General features: G+C 38.3%; 1 protein-coding gene across 1 annotated transcript in view; it reads left to right on the top strand.

Annotated features, from left to right (window-relative positions):
• LOC117329102 overlaps positions 1–16,720 on the top strand; it is a 32,202-nt gene extending 15,482 nt beyond the window's left edge. Inside the window, exons 2-5 of the mRNA XM_033886833.1 lie at positions 7,721–8,198; positions 9,403–9,698; positions 10,541–10,598; positions 12,712–16,720. Of these exons, the coding sequence (XP_033742724.1) occupies positions 8,024–8,198; positions 9,403–9,698; positions 10,541–10,598; positions 12,712–14,531 (2,349 nt within the window). The 5' untranslated portion in view covers positions 7,721–8,023 and the 3' untranslated portion in view covers positions 14,532–16,720. The remainder of the gene's footprint in view (positions 1–7,720; positions 8,199–9,402; positions 9,699–10,540; positions 10,599–12,711) is intronic.
• Positions 16,721–18,454: the final 1,734 nt, after the last annotated feature.

Below are 18,454 nucleotides of genomic sequence, written 5' to 3'. Positions count from 1 at the left end.
TCATTGATGGTGGACTTGTCTATTGGTACCAGTCTGATGGGTGTGACATCATTACTGGTGGACTTGTCTATTGGTACCAGTCTGATGGGTGTGACATCATTGATGGTGGACTTGTCTATTGGTACCAGTCTGATGGGTGTGACATCATTGATGGTGGACTTGTCTATTGGTACCAGTCTGATGGGTGTGACATCATTGATGGTGGACTTGTCTATTGGTACCAGTCTGATGGGTGTGACATCATTGATGGTGGACTTGTCTATTGGTACCAGTCTGATGGGTGTGACATTGATGGTGGACTTGTCTATTGGTACCAGTCTGATGGGTGTGACATCATTGATGGTGGACTTGTCTATTGGTACCAGTCTGATGGGTGTGACATCATTGATGGTGGACTTGTCTATTGGTACCAGTCTGATGGGTGTGACATCATTGATGGTGGACTTGTCTATTGGTACCAGTCTGATGGGTGTGACATCATTGATGGTGGACTTGTCTATTGGTACCAGTCTGATGGGTGTGACATCATTGATGGTGGACTTGTCTATTGGTACCAGTCTGATGGGTGTGACATTGATGGTGGACTTGTCTATTGGTACCAGTCTGATGGGTGTGACATCATTGATGGTGGACTTGTCTATTGGTACCAGTCTGATGGGTGTGACATCATTGATGGTGGACTTGTCTATTGGTACCAGTCTGATGGGTGTGACATCATTGATGGTGGACTTGTCTATTGGTACCAGTCTGATGGGTGTGACATTGATGGTGGACTTGTCTATTGGTACCAGTCTGATGGGTGTGACATCATTGATGGTGGACTTGTCTATTGGTACCAGTCTGATGGGTGTGACATCATTGATGGTGGACTTGTCTATTGGTACCAGTCTGATGGGTGTGACATTGATGGTGGACTTGTCTATTGGTACCAGTCTGATGGGTGTGACATTGATGGTGGACTTGTCTATTGGTACCAGTCTGATGGGTGTGACATTGATGGTGGACTTGTCTATTGGTACCAGTCTGATGGGTGTGACATCATTGATGGTGGACTTGTCTATTGGTACCAGTCTGATGGGTGTGACATTGATGGTGGACTTGTCTATTGGTACCAGTCTGATGGGTGTGACATCATTGATGGTGGACTTGTCTATTGGTACCAGTCTGATGGGTGTGACATCATTGATGGTGGACTTGTCTATTGGTACCAGTCTGATGGGTGTGACATCATTGATGGTGGACTTGTCTATTGGTACCAGTCTGATGGGTGTGACATCATTGATGGTGGACTTGTCTATTGGTACCAGTCTGATGGGTGTGACATATGATGGTGGACTTGTCTATTGGTACCAGTCTGATGGGTGTGACATTGATGGTGGACTTGTCTATTGGTACCAGTCTGATGGGTGTGACATCATTGATGGTGGACTTGTCTATTGGTACCAGTCTGATGGGTGTGACATCATTGATGGTGGACTTGTCTATTGGTACCAGTCTGATAGGTGTGACATTGATGGTGGACTTGTCTATTGGTACCAGTCTGATGGGTGTGACATTGATGGTGGACTTGTCTATTGGTACCAGTCTGATGGGTGTGACATTGATGGTGGACTTGTCTATTGGTACCAGTCTGATGGGTGTGACATCATTGATGGTGGACTTGTCTATTGGTACCAGTCTGATGGGTGTGACATCATGATGGTGGACTTGTCTATTGGTACCAGTCTGATGGGTGTGACATTGATGGTGGACTTGTCTATTGGTACCAGTCTGATGGGTGTGACATTGATGGTGGACTTGTCTATTGGTACCAGTCTGATGGGTGTGACATTGATGGTGGACTTGTCTATTGGTACCAGTCTGATGGGTGTGACATCATTGATGGTGGACTTGTCTATTGGTACCAGTCTGATGGGTGTGACATTGATGGTGGACTTGTCTATTGGTACCAGTCTGATGGGTGTGACATCATTGATGGTGGACTTGTCTATTGGTACCAGTCTGATGGGTGTGACATCATGATGGTGGACTTGTCTATTGGTACCAGTCTGATGGGTGTGACTCATTGATGGTGGACTTGTCTATTGGTACCAGTCTGGTGGGTGTGACATCATTGATGGTGGACTTGTCTATTGGTACCAGTCTGATGGGTGTGACATCATGATGGTGGACTTGTCTATTGGTACCAGTCTGATGGGTGTGACATCATTGATGGTGGACTTGTCTATTGGTACCAGTCTGATGGGTGTGACATCATTGATGGTGGACTTGTCTATTGGTACCAGTCTGATGGGTGTGACATCATTGATGGTGGACTTGTCTATTGGTACCAGTCTGATGGGTGTGACATCATTGATGGTGGACTTGTCTATTGGTACCAGTCTGATGGGTGTGACATTGATGGTGGACTTGTCTATTGGTACCAGTCTGATGGGTGTGACATCATTGATGGTGGACTTGTCTATTGGTACCAGTCTGATGGGTGTGACATTGATGGTGGACTTGTCTATTGGTACCAGTCTGATGGGTGTGACATTGATGGTGGACTTGTCTATTGGTACCAGTCTGATGGGTGTGACATCATTGATGGTGGACTTGTCTATTGGTACCAGTCTGATGGGTGTGACATCATTGATGGTGGACTTGTCTATTGGTACCAGTCTGATGGGTGTGACATCATTGATGGTGGACTTGTCTATTGGTACCAGTCTGATGGTGTGACATTGATGGTGGACTTGTCTATTGGTACCAGTCTGATGGGTGTGACATTGATGGTGGACTTGTCTATTGGTACCAGTCTGATAGGTGTGACATTGATGGTGGACTTGTCTATTGGTACCAGTCTGATGGGTGTGACATCATTGATGGTGGACTTGTCTATTGGTACCAGTCTGATAGGTGTGACATTGATGGTGGACTTGTCTATAGGTACCAGTCTGATGGGTGTGACATCATTGATGGTGGACTTGTCTATTGGTACCAGTCTGATGGGTGTGACATCATTGATGGTTGACTTGTCTATTGGTACCAGTCTGATGGGTGTGACATTGATGGTGGACTTGTCTATTGGTACCAGTCTGATGGATGTGACATTGATGGTGGACTTGTCTATTGGTACCAGTCTGATGGATGTGACATCATTGATGGTGGACTTGTCTATTGGTACCAGTCTGATAGGTGTGACATTGATGGTGGACTTGTCTATTGGTACCAGTCTGATGGATGTGACATTGATGGTGGACTTGTCTATTGGTACCAGTCTGATGGATGTGACATTGATGGTGGACTTGTCTATTGGTACCAGTCTGATGGGTGTGACATCATTGATGGTTGACTTGTCTATTGGTACCAGTCTGATGGGTGTGACATTGATGGTGGACTTGTCTATTGGTACCAGTCTGATGGATGTGACATTGATGGTGGACTTGTCTATTGGTACCAGTCTGATGGATGTGACATCATTGATGGTGGACTTGTCTATTGGTACCAGTCTGATAGGTGTGACATTGATGGTGGACTTGTCTATAGGTACCACTCTGATGGGTGTGACATCATTGATGGTGGACTTGTCTATTGGTACCAGTCTGATGGGTGTGACATCATTGATGGTTGACTTGTCTATTGGTACCAGTCTGATGGGTGTGACATTGATGGTGGACTTGTCTATTGGTACCAGTCTGATGGATGTGACATTGATGGTGGACTTGTCTATTGGTACCAGTCTGATGGATGTGACATTGATGGTGGACTTGTCTATTGGTACCAGTCTGATGGGTGTGACATTGATGGTGGACTTGTCTATTGGTACCAGTCTGATAGGTGTGACATTGATGGTGGACTTGTCTATTGGTACCAGTCTGATAGGTGTGACATTGATGGTGGACTTGTCTATTGGTACCAGTCTGATAGGTGTGACATCATTGATGGTGGACTTGTCTATTGGTACCAGTCTGATAGGTGTGACATTGATGGTGGACTTGTCTATTGGTACCAGTCTGATAGGTGTGACATTGATGGTGGACTTGTCTATTGGTACCAGTCTGATGGGTGTGACATCATTGATGGTGGACTTGTCTGTTGGTACCACTCTGATAGGTGTGACATTGATGGTTGACTTGTCTATTGGTACCAGTCTGATGGGTGTGACATCATTGATGGTGGACTTGTCTATTGGTACCACTCTGATAGGTGTGACATTGATGGTGGACTTGTCTATTGGTACCAGTCTGATGGGTGTGACATTGATGGTGGACTTGTCTATTGGTACCAGTCTGATGGGTGTGACATCATTAATGGTGGACTTGTCTATTGGTACCAGTCTGATGGGTGTGACATCATTGATGGTGGACTTGTCTATTGGTACCAGTCTGATAGGTGTGACATCAATGATGGTGGACTTGTCTATTGGTACCAGTCTGATAGGTGTGACATCATTGATGGTCTATTATAATACGGTCAATTTATTGGCTTAGTATATATGTAACAGTTCATAAAGAATTCATTAGACATGATGCAGGAGACAGAATGTTTTAACCGTTAGGTAACAGTTTGTCATACTATCCTGAGAGTACATTTATTGTAGGGAATATTAATCTTGATGAATACCGTTTTATTGTCATTATCGTTGTAGTGGTGTTGAGACGATCTCTATGTACATGTAGTAACTACTGGTGACATTATAGAGCTTCCACTTGACCTATTTCTCGTGTATGAACAGACACCATGTGACTCCAATTGTTTTATCCCTCGATGAATATTTCATAGCCATACCGAAAATTCTTGTCTGTCCCTGCCAGGAATCTACATAAATATCAAATAGGGATATGTCTCAAACCTTCCTTAGCTCTTCCATTTCTTGTAATTAGGAATAATTTTTGCCAAAAAGGTGAGGAAGGGAAAATCCTCACAAATAAACTGATAAAGACAGCATACAGTATTTGATTATGATGATATTTACACATAGAAAATTAAAGGGATTTGACACCTCATGATCGCTTCAGTGTTGTGTGGGGTATTTTTATCGGAGGAGCTTATAAAGCTCATTAAAAACTATAGTAAGGATTTATCTTAGTACACAGAATCAGAGTTCAATTACATGTATAATCTTGGCTATTTCTAATTGGCCTAGCTAGCTGATCACAATATATTGTGTGAAGTTGTCCGTCACGACATGCTGGGAAATTGGATACAGCGTTGTCATGGATTTCAGATATTTTGATACACATACTTGCGTAATCACTGCTTGTAGTGTGAAATCTGATTACAAGCCTGATTTAGTGTACATGATGTTGACACGTCTAGTCAAAATATAATTGACAGCTCCTGTAACACACATTTCAAATTTTCAGTTTTGTTGTTTTTTGTTGAATATAACCATTTTTGCTCACTTTCATAAATCTTTTAACAACTTCTTATAAGGATTAAAGATATGGACTGAAATGAAAGACTATTATATTTGTTAAAATAACCTTGCAATGTATTCAAAGTTGACAGTTTTGATTTTTAGGTCACCTTAATTATAGATATGTTTAAGTGACCTGTTGTGATTGCCTTCTATATCCGTTGTTGTCATACCTACTTTCAAGATCACAGGGGTCAAATGTGTTCAAGTCTTTTCAATAACCTAGAGGTCCAGGGTCCTGATATAGTGACAGTTGATAGCAGACAGAAAAGTTTGTTTAATTCAATGATTTTGATGTGCCTTCAAGGTCAAATGAGTTAAATTCTTAATTTAAAAAAAAGAATCACAGACTGTTATAGAACTCACTTAATTAAAGGCAGTGTTGATTCTTGGATCAACATGAAGCCTTTAAGATGATCCACATGTCTTAGAATAATCTAAATCACCATCTGAAGCCTTTAAGATGATCCACATGTCTTAGAATAATCTAAATCACCATCTGAAGCCTTTAAGATGATCCACATGTCTTAGAATAATCTAAATCACCATCTGAAGCCTTCAAGCTGAACAAACTCTTCCAACAATTAGTCTTCTCTTAATAAGATAAAAGACTTACAGGTAATTTAATTACATTTCATACTTCAAAGTTCATATATATGTTTGATAAGAAACAGATACGGTGCAGGACCAAGTAAGGCCTCTTGTTTGACCAAGAATGATTTTAAAATATATGTAAAACTATTATCAAGAGATATTATCATTATTCCAAGTGGTAGCTTTGAAAATAATGTTAAGTAATTTTCTAATAATGATGATTTCAATTAGTGATTATAACTACATCTGTATTAGCATACAAATTTTTGAATAGTTATGAAAGCTAGCAATATAATGAGATGGGTATATATGCAGGATGAATGTCAGGATAAGAAATCTAGACTACTGAAAAAATTTCATTTAACACGTCAGGAATGATGATGAATTTCACAATTTCACTAACTTTTCTTACCTATATATTTATTGTAAACATCTTATTTATAGTGACAGTGCCTCCAACATTTCAGATATTGACAAACTTCACACATATCTACTTGTACCTTTATGTAGGTTTTCTTACTTATAGAGCTAAGTATCGCAAGGTGGGTTGCGATATGATTCGTATCACGATACAGGGGTCATGATGTGGTACGAATCACAATATACGAGAAGCTGATGACCTATCAGATATCTGATATTCCATCGTACAGTAGTCATGTTTTGTTTTTGTTATTTCCAGAATATGAGGGTCTTTGTCTACATTTGGTGCAAAAACATACATTTTGCCCGTTTCCCACAAAGTGTTCTTGAATTTAGATATTAAATTTGGATTTGAAAGAACTCCGCCAGGCAGCTTTATAAGCCACTGGAACGGCCTTGTCAGCCATGTTGTTTACTACAAAACGTAAGCTAATGTTGGTCAAGGGAGATAACTACAAATTTTCAAGTATCGCAATACAAATCAAGGATCAAGGATGATGCATCGATACATCACTCTGCGATCCAATACACCGCTGCATCGATGAATCGTTACACCACTACTTACTAACTATACTATATATGGCAAATTAGAAAATACTTTAAAATGAAGGGGGTCAGAAACTAAATGTAATGTATATATATATAGCTGTTGTGTTACTATAGTGATGTATATTAATTTTCTAACCCATCGTGTATTTGTATCACATCAAACAGGTAAATATATTTGAATCTGAAAATGTTTTGATCATGAGGAGCGTGACCCGAGAAACCAGAGCTCATGATATAATCTATGTTCTTTTGATTTAAACATTTACTATTTGTAAATATACAGATGGGATCACACTTGTGTTATATCATGCGTGTCTGTAAGTTCAGTGGAGTATTTGTATACGACTATACGTCTCACTGATTTTGTTTTCTACCTTTACACCTGGTCATATTACACTGTAAAATCAAGCATTGAAAACAGATGCTTTCTATATTGTAAAATATTCATTTAAACGTGTTGAAATTCTCTATATCCAGGGAAAGGTGACTCAGATTTCTACATCTTGTTAACAGGTTTTGGGAGGGGAATTGATTGATTTAGATGACGTAGCAATGTGTGATGTTACAAGTAACCTTTTACCTTCAATCGTGCTAAATGTCTGATTAACAAGGAGGGAATTGACATAGTTTGATAGACATGAGCTTCTATTGGGTCATAATTACAGGAACGATAAATGGCTGTGAGAGGAACTGTATAATGGATATGCTGGGGTATTTCTGTGTATTCATACTGTATTGATTTTTCTTTTCACTCAGGTGGTATAGAGGGAAAGTCGAAACGAAAAGCCACGCAGAACTGGGAGATTTCTTGTCAGGTACAAGATTTGCGGAAATGATGACAGCAACCGCTGGCCTCAGTATTACTGTACATGTTATGACACAATCTTGCTGTTGTAAATGTCGCCTTCATTACCACCATAGCCTGTTGTAAATGAACTGTAGAACAGACTACAAGGTGTGGTGATCATCGACTGTGTTAGGCTGTGTAATACATTGATGGCCTCCAGTCTCATCTCACTTTACTAGCATGACTAGTGATCACTGTAAGTGTTCTACAGAATGCCACGCCCGGACATCATGGGAAGGAGATCATCTGAAAGTCTGGAACAGGATCATGTTTATAGCGTGTATGACCAGATTGCTCCATGCTTCTCTGAGATCTCTCAGAAAGCCTGGCCAAATGTACGTCGGTTCCTTAAACGCCTACAGCCGGGATCATTGGTCGCAGATATTGGTAATGTTAACCCTTTTTATGTGTAGACTATAAAGATTTAAAATTGAATGTCTGTTAGAGGATATTATTCTTAATTAACAGTTTATTTCTGTAAGAAATTTAACTTTGAATTTAATTGTCTCATCTTCAGCTAAATGTTAAAGTTGAATTATAACTTTGAATTTAATTACCATCAAAATTTTTTCGTTTTGAACATGGTAGATATGTATACACACATGATTATGTATCCCTCATATAACTGTCAGTTGATTAAGGTGAGTTATCTTCCTTTGGTCCTATTTATTATAATTTATCATGTTACTTAAATAACCTTTGTATGGTGTTCTGTCAGGGCCAAATTTCCAATATCGCTACTTCGCTCCATTGACCTAAACGCGAAGGAACAAAAACACGATTGCGAAGGAGCGAAAAAACGATGGCGAAGGAGCTAAAATACGATGGCGAAGGAGTGAAAACACGATGGCGAAGGAGCAATGGAATTTTGCTCCTTCGCCATCGTGTTTTTGCTTCTGCGTTATTGTATTTTCGCTTCTTCGCTCCTTCGCCATCGTGCTTTCCCTCCTTCGCGTTTAGGTCAAAGGAACGATATTGGAAATTCGGCCCTAACGGAACACTATACCTTTTGAGCAAAATAACTGCCAGAAGAAAACTAGTTCAGTCGCTACCACAATTTCTTTATGGGCATTATACTGGAGGAAAAGTCACCATGACAATGATAAAGGTGTACGCTTTATGTCTCAAATAATTTTCTGGATATTTGTTAAAAACCTATAGGTCGGATTACACTGCAAGCTCAATATAATTTGACTGCTATGGTTACCCTTTCAGTTTCCTTATTCAAAGCCACTTTTTACTTGCTTTTTCCTTTTATCTATCTCCCATGATTTACATAAATATATGTTTAAGTGTGTTAAACACCAATAATTTCTCTCTTATCATTATGAAGCAGAAATTGACTGGGTTTACCATCAGTTGATAGTAAACTTGGCAGACCCACCTTTAATACAAAATTTTACCCAAGGATGCTACAGACCAAATTCATGACTGATTTATCTGAGCACACTACTATAAAACATATAAAGAAATGATCAATAGATCAGAAACACTTGTTTTATAAGAGTGACATTAGTTATGATGTATCTTACAGTGATGGAGCTGGTTAGAGAGAGATGCATGTAACATAGGCATATGTTATATATTACAGGATGTGGTAATGGGCGATATCTACATATCAACAAACACATATTCAAAATTGGATTAGACATATGCTGCCCCCTGGTGGAATCAGCCAGAAAAAAGGGGCATGAAGTATTGGTGGCAGACAACCTGCGATTGCCGTTTAGATCAGGTCTGTTTGACGCGGTGATATCTGTCGGAGTTATCCATCACATTTCTACAACAGAACGGAGGATTGAGGCCGTCCGAGAACTGGCAAGAATTCTACGACCAGGTGGACAAATGATGCTGTATGTGTGGGCATATGAACAGAAACATAGGCGGGTATGTATCTGACCAATCAAACAGAAACATAGGCGGTTATGTATCTGACCAATCAAACAGAAACATAGGCGGGTATGTATCTGACCAATCAAACAGAAACATAGGCAGGTATGTATCTGACCAATCAAACAGAAACATAGGCAGGTATGTATCTGAACAATCAATTTATGACATGTTTGTGTGTGTACAAACAGATATACAGGCAGGTATGTATTTTGACATTCTAAGAATGACATGCTTGTGTGGACATGGTACAAACAGAAAATTGGAGGGGTATCAGTCAAACTGATCTGAACTGATGTTGTTACTTGACATTACAGTTGTCAAACTGATGTTGTTACTTGACATTACAGTTGTCAAACTGATGTTGTTACTTGACATTACAGTTGTCAAACTGATGTTGTTACTTGACATTACAGTTGTCAAACTGATGATACACTAGAGCATTTTTGATACTTTTTTTTATACTTTGATCTGACTTCATAATTGTGATGTGTAGTTTTTGTAACTACTCAGATTCAGATTCTTTATTTCTTTGTGATTTTCAACACATCAGAGAGACATTAAAAAACAATACAATGTATTATAGTATGACACAATTACAAAAGTACATGTCCATTACGCTTAGTATACACATATATGTATACGTACACTTTAGTATTATATATATCATAAAAATGAACATAACATCATTATACTATCACTATAAGTTGATATATGCTAAAATAACTGGCTAACGCTTGTTCATTTCCACATGAAATGCAAAAAACAGATACGGTACTTCTAACCAATATTTTTATCTTGGAACGGTACTTCTAACCAATGTTTTTATCTTGGAACAGTTTGATGGCCAAGATGTACTTATACCATGGCATGGAGGACAGAAAACCAGCAAGTCCGGTAATATACAGAAAATATACCACTCATGGAGAGTGATGTACAGTAGTGTGACTCGTGGGTGATGTACAGTAGTGTGACTCGTGGGTGATGTACAGTAGTGTGACTCGTGGGTGATGTACAGTAGTGTGACTCGTGGGTGATGTACAGTAGTGTGACTCGTGGGTGATGTACAGTAGTGTGACTCGTGGGTGATGTACAGTAGTGTGACTCGTGGGTGATGTACAGTAGTGTGACTCGTGGGTGATGTACAGTAGTGTGACTCGTGGGTGATGTACAGTAGTGTGACTCGTGGGTGATGTACAGTAGTGTGACTCGTGGGTGATGTACAGTAGTGTGACTTGTGGGTGATGTACAGTAGTGTGACTCATGGACAGTGATGTACAGTAGTGTGACTCGTAGGTGATGTACAGTAGTGTGACTCGTGGGTGATGTACAGTAGTGTGACTCGTGGGTGATGTACAGTAGTGTGACTCGTGGGTGATGTACAGTAGTGTGACTCGTGGGTGATGTACAGTAGTGTGACTCGTGGGTGATGTACAGTAGTGTGACTCGTGGGTGATGTACAGTAGTGTGACTCGTGGGTGATGTACAGTAGTGTGACTCGTGGGTGATGTACAGTAGTGTGACTCATGGGTGATGTACAGTAGTGTGACTCGTGGGTGATTTACAGTAGTGTGACTCGTGGGTGATGTACAGTAGTGTGACTCGTAGGTGATGTACAGTGGTGTGACTCGTGGACAGTGATGTGCAGTAGTGTGACTCATGGGTGATGTACAGTAGTGTGACTCGTGGGTGATGTACAGTAGTGTGACTCGTGGGTGATGTACAGTAGTGTGACTCGTGGGTGATGTACAGTAGTGTGACTCGTGGGTGATGTACAGTAGTGTGACTCGTGGGTGATGTACAGTAGTGTGACTCATGGGTGATGTACAGTAGTGTGACTCGTGGGTGATTTACAGTAGTGTGACTCGTGGGTGATGTACAGTAGTGTGACTCGTAGGTGATGTACAGTGGTGTGACTCGTGGACAGTGATGTGCAGTAGTGTGACTCATGGGTGATGTACAGTAGTGTGACTCATGGACAGTGATGTACAGTAGTGTGACTCGTGGGTGATGTACAGTAGTGTGACTCGTGGGTGATGTACAGTAATGTGACTCGTGGACAGTGATGTGCAGTAGTGTGACTCGTGGGTGATGTACAGTAGTGTGACTCGTGGGTGATGTACGGTAGTGTGACTCGTGGGTGATGTACAGTAGTGTGACTCGTGGGTGATGTACAGTAGTGTGATTCGTGGGTGATGTACAGTAGTGTGACTCGTGGGTGATGTACAGTAGTGTGACTCGTGGGTGATGTACAGTAGTGTGATTCGTGGGTGATGTACAGTAGTGTGACTCGTGGGTGATGTACAGTAGTGTGACTCGTGGGTGATGTACGGTAGTGTGACTCGTGGGTGATGTACAGTAGTGTGATTCGTGGGTGATGTACAGTAGTGTGATTCGTGGGTGATGTACAGTAGTGTGACTCGTAGGTGATGTACAGTGGTGTGACTTGTGGGTGATGTACAGTATTGTGATTGTAAAATATCTGTTTGTTGTGGGAATTTTCTCTTGGTTAAAAACAATGGGAATATATCTGTTTGTTGTGCAAATCATAATGATATTACTGCTCTGTATCAGTTTGAGAACTACATGTTTTTGTTAAATAACCAATGGTAAAGTTCTGGGCCAATTTATTTTGGTCAACAGGTTTGTAATCAGCTAAGGAACTTGTTACTTGTCTACAGTTTTAGTTTTTTTGTTTTTTAATTGGGAGGTGTGGGTGGGGGCGTTTTAAAAAATATTTTCAACTACATTTTTAAGTCCATTGTCAACATTCTGTCAGACCACCTTTAACAATATGGTAAATGACTTAAGAAAATGATAGATAAAAAATTCTTGGTAATGAAAAAATTAAATGAAAGTAAAAAAAAGTAAAATTGAAACATTCTAGTGTCTTGAAAAAGCCTTCAACATCAGATTTAACATATGGGGAAAGAAAACCACTATAGCTGTAATACACTTATATAGTAATTTTAATATACTAATGTAGAGCATATTGATGCCTTTTTCATAGGATTGTTGCCCTCCTGTTCAGATAAGGACTTGTCCAGTGTGAGCTCTATCAGTGAGGATGAATCGTCAGCGGATACCTCAGATTTTACCTTCAATGACAACACCCTTCAGAGGACAGCTTCCGAAACCTTCAAAGACACCCTAAAGGACACACTCCAGGAGCTTGACAATGTGTTCTGGACAGATAACACTGTTCCAAAGGTCATAATCCGCAGACAGAGGTCAAATACCCTTCCAAACCTCCACAATGGTCAGGGCCTTCTGCATCCTCCAGAGGAGAAGAGAAAGCTTGTGGTCAATAGGAGTGTGTTGGCTGAGGAATGTCGGAGAATCGAGGCAAGCATGAAGGCGTTGTCAGTCAGCCATAACCATCAATGGTATGATGGGAAAAGTAGTGACATCACAGGTCAGGGATTGGAGGGTGACGGCGAAGGTAGTGACATCACAGAGGATAATGACAGTCATGTTCTAAATGTAATACACTCTACTTCTTATGCATGCAAGACTCGTAATATATCTCTTAATGGGCATGCAAAACATCAAAATTCACCAAGTCAGAAAAGGGTACTTACGAAACTCGCCTCAACGAAAACATATCTCTCATCTGACTCCATTGTGGAGCCGATTAATGCATATCATTCACAGTGTCATGTAGCCAAAAATGTAAAAGTTAAGAGTAGAGACCTGCATTCTGTGGTACATAAACAAATCCCAGAAAACAGTATTAACAAAACATCAATAAACAGTTCAAAAAGTGAGATTAAGAAAGAAAGTGAAAAGAAAGAAGAAGTATCATTTTTCAACTTGATAAAAGCCAAAATAAAAAAGGTATTTGATATAGAACCTCCACCTAAACCTCTAGAATCTCCTGACGTGATATCAAAGTCCCTAGCTGTTGAAAACTGGCTTCTTCATTCTTTCGGAGGAGATGGAGCCCTCGGAAATCTGTCAACTAGCACAAGTCTTGACGAATTTGAAGGGTTTGCTGTTCGAGAGTTTCCTCAGAGTAGTCGACCTAGTAACAGGAATAGTGTGGACATAACAGGGGAACTGGACATCAATGGTCAAGCAAAAGTGACCAGTGGTGTGATTACCATGGCCAATGAACCAGAGAATGGTTTATCACAGAGTTCAGTCAATGGTCACTCAAAAGGTTTAGAGTCTAAGCCACGCATTTATCATAAAGGATCAAATGGACATATGTCTTCAGACAAAGACAATTTATCATATCAAAGTCAGATGTCAGGGAATGCTTTTGTTTGTACTTCAAAAAATGAAAATTCTGTCCAATGCTGTGAAGACAATCAAAACAGATGCTCGGATCTCAGTTCGAATTCTGGTCCAACCAATCATATCAAATCACGTGATCTAAGGAGAGGATCACATGACTGTACTACAAGCAATGGGTCATGTGACCAGTATGGTGCCTTTGAATCACTATGCAGGGTAACTGACAAAGACCTCTCAGGAAACAATGGACAATCATTTGTGATTGGAGAGTTCTCCAAAGGGGAGACAATTTTGGCTGAAGATAAAACAACTGAGACCAAAACTGGAATAAGAAGCAAATCTTTACAAACATTAAATGGGTACTGTAATGATACTACAGAATCTTGCCAGCCAAAATGTGTATCAACAGGCAAAAAGCCAGAGTCCCAAGACTCGTCTGGTGAATGTGATGTCAAACAGCTGTCTCGATACTACCATGTGTTTAGGGAAGGAGAACTAATTGAGCTCATAACTAACCATGTCCACAGCCTTCGGGTGGTCAGTAACATGTTTGACCACTCAAACTGGTGTGTAGTTGTTGAGAAAAGGTAGCATATTTTATTGTTGAAATGAGTCAAAATTAAGATTTTAATGGAATTTTTATATGTTTTGCCTATTAGTCTGTTTTAATGCAAATTTCCTTAGTTGTTTAGTCTTTAAGAAAAAAACTTGAAAAGTCTTAAATATTAGCCCAAAGTTAATCCCTTAAATTTTTACTGTGTAATTCATGTTAAAAAAAATCAAATGAGAAAAGATGTGTACATGTCTGAATACGTATCCAGACTTCAAATAAACAAAAAAAATGTTAATCTCATGAACATTCTGGCAGTTATCTAAAAGGTAACAATGAGTTGGTTATATGTTACCAATCTAGTCCAAGAGTTACAACGTTCTGGATAAGTTATCTAGTCCAAGAGTTACAGCGTTCTGGATAAGTTATCTAAGTCCAAGAGTTACAACATTCTGGATAAGTTATCTAAGTCCAAGAGTTACAACGTTCTGGATAAGTTATCTAGTTCAAGAGTTACAACATTCTGGATAAGTTATCTCCTGTGCAAAGCTCAAGCATGAACACAACCCTGGGAACTGCAAGGAAGATTTAAATTTAGACTCCAACACATTCAATTTTGATACAACATTATGTAAAAAATCACAAATTTTGCAAAGTCTAATTGGGTTTTTGAAAATCCTGATATGAATAGTAACCTCAGCAGCAATGGCGTCCCTTTTATTTGTTAAGTAATATTTATGCTATATATAATTTTCATGATTTAAATGATCATTGTGAAAGTGCTTAACTCACAAAATTGTTGGATGTGATAGGTGTACAGTATCATCGTCAGATACCTACAATTGATCACAATACGCTATGCTATACTTATCACCCATCGGTCAACTCAGTGGAAAATCCTCGTCTCTGTGACTATAAATAGAAACCAATCAGCATAACACTTTCAGAATAAGAACTCTTTAGTTTAGTGAAGGGAATATAAAAAAGTATGTGTAGCAATATGGGCGTGCCCATGAAGGCATGCAGATTCTGTGATAAACATTCAGTGGGCATTCATCACCAAGGCCTGTTGTAATTGATAGTTCTTCATCTCTGTCAGACAAAAGGGTATCAATAATATTCTGCTGAAATAGTTTAAAACCCATTGATGAGAGAGTCATTCTAATTACCTCTATTGAAACCAGGATTTTTCACTGAGTTAAGTGTAGTGTACCTGGGTAGTGTAATCAACCGTGGGTGTCTGATGATGGATTTACATGTGAATGTGTACTAAGATTTTTTAACTTATTTTTGTATTATTTTCCTTTCATAAAACTAGTCAGTAATCTGTGCTCAATTTTGTGGTTAGTCTTTTACTGCCATGATATACAAGAAGTAATGATATGTTTTGTAGCTTTGATTTATTTTTCTTGTTGTACACAATTTTACTAATGTGGTTATATTCTAAAATCTACTTCAAAATAAAACTAGACTGGCCTGAATTATATGTCTGCAGGAAGCAATATGTGCCACTGGGATGTTCATTCCATTGTTGTTAAATGTTTGTATTTTCAAAACATATTTTGTTTAGATTGATTCACACTGATTTGTTTCGAATGTTGATATAAATTTCTTGTGATATTTTTATTGGGCTTGAAGCAATTTATTTTTTAACCACCAGGTTGTTTAAATTCATATACCATATTTATTTATTTTTATCAAGGTATTTATATAATTATATGCTCAGTGATTCCAATGAAAACATCTGTTCTCAAACTCGTTTTTTTTAATTTTCTATTGAAAACCCAACTTCTGTCTTTTATTTCCCTTGCACCATCCAAAGGTTGTTTAATCCACAAATGTACATCCACCTACAAGAGTTTCCTCAATTTTGCAATTTTTATGTGTTTAACATCAGTTCTCTTTCGCAGTTCTCTTTCGCAGTCTTGTAAACATTTATTTTTCAAAATAAATCCACTTGAATAGCAATATATTCAATATGATGAAATCATTTTTGTACCACATACTTGCCAACTTGATCTCAGATTTTGATATTGCATATCTGTAAAATGTTTTAACTTTTATGTATTTCAAAATTTCAAAGAATAAGTAGATAAAAGGTATATATATTACCTTTTACATAATTTCCCGGGAATCCCGAAGCTGCTCTGACTTGTCAATCACCCAACAAGAGCAGACAACTCTCTGAAAAGTAGATGGGTATAAAAGTTTTTTTTTTTTTTTTTTTTTTGCTAAGATAAAGGATTTAAATGCACACATGCAATTCCCTGCAAAGAAATTCCAAAAATTCAATATGTTGATATGGTGATGTGTAAATGTATTGTCTCAAGGGGTTGCTATTCTGTCTTGCCTGCATCAAAGATTTTGGTTATTTTTGGAAAAATACTGAAATTTTAGCGCATTTTGGAGTTTGTGTAACACTTTCGATTATCAGTAAAATAATTACCATGGTAACTGCAGCTGCACCACACACAACAATTAGAACAATACGCAACAAAAACTACAACTTTTTCATTACAACTCACACACAACTCTTACTCAAACTTAAGTCATACAATAGAAAGCACAACTCATCCAAAACATTATATTCAACATTCTACTCATAAAAAAGAACATGAAAATGACAAAAAAAATATGGAGATAGTTGTGTCAAGGATGGGTGTTTTTTTATTGGTGTAATATAAAAGATTTTTACAGCAATTTTCAAAATATTTTTATGTAAATGTATTCCTTTGCCTGGTCGTTTGTTCTGGTATTCATACATAATTTTGACTTTGTGTAATAAACATATCTTGTGTAGTTATAGTTTTCTAAACCGGAAAGTTATTGATTAAGTTGACATTTCAGTGCAGTTTAAATGTGTTTACATTGTACATGTACGGTTTCGATTGTTAGTCTTTTGGCTTGAAAGAGTTCAAATGCTATTTCTATTGTATAAATTTGTCTTTTATGGTTCTGATTTACATGAAAAGATCTGTAAGTTGTAAATTGATATAAATGTACTTAATGGCGATTATACATGTATATCTAAAAGTATCTTCATAGGCGATTATACATGTATATCTAAAAGTATCTTCATAGGTACCACACCTCGTAAATATTCTACAGTTCCCTGCCATACATTTATACGTATATGAGGATGTGGGTATCTAATTAAAATGGATACAAAATGGAGGTTATTTAGGTGAGTTTTTTTCTGCCCTGGACTCTGATTCTAATGAAAGGCTTTCCAATAATCACCCAATACCTTCCTGTAGGTTCTTTTTATTATTCCCAAAGTTTTCATTAACTATAGCAATACAATCCTCATTAATCTTCCAATATTAAGCCTGTTCTTTTACCTGATTTATTATTTTCAGTATATCATAAAATTTGGAATAACTGATGATTGTAATTGTACAGAAAAATGATAAAGATATTCAATAAATTTGTAGTTGAAAAAAAAAAAGTAATAAAATACCATTTTGATTTTTCTTCTTTTGATAATACAGTGCAGTGTTTGATCATTTTAATGCAAAATCTAAAGCCCAATACTGGTCAGGTAACTACCAGCCAGATCAATGATAATCTGGGATCCTATGTAACTTGGTTTAAACAGTATTTTATTATTCAAATATTTACATAGAATATTACAAACATAGAATAGTAAAGAATTCGGAAAGAAGTACTTTCGTACTTATATAAATCCATCTTCTCTTTGAGACAGGCAGATAACATAATGAGCAGATATCATGGTGAGCTACAGACATACAACTTGTACGTATGTAGATCGGCATGACTCTGGCCCGTACGCATATAAATAAAGTAATCTCAGCAGAGAATTTGCAATACTGTCGAAATTAACATACAATGGTAATAAACAGTAATTACATTAATACATAGGTTAAGAAATTATCTCATTAATACTAATCTATTTGAGTAGTGGGGGAGCGGAAGGGGAGGGGGATGGAGAGGGGGGTAGGTG

The sequence above is a fragment of the Pecten maximus genome, chromosome 6, assembly GCF_902652985.1.
Source record: "Pecten maximus chromosome 6, xPecMax1.1, whole genome shotgun sequence".
Taxonomy (NCBI): Eukaryota; Metazoa; Mollusca; class Bivalvia; order Pectinida; family Pectinidae; genus Pecten; species Pecten maximus.
The sequence above is the reverse complement of the archived record's forward strand: the minus strand, read 5'-3'. Positions and strand labels throughout refer to the sequence as shown.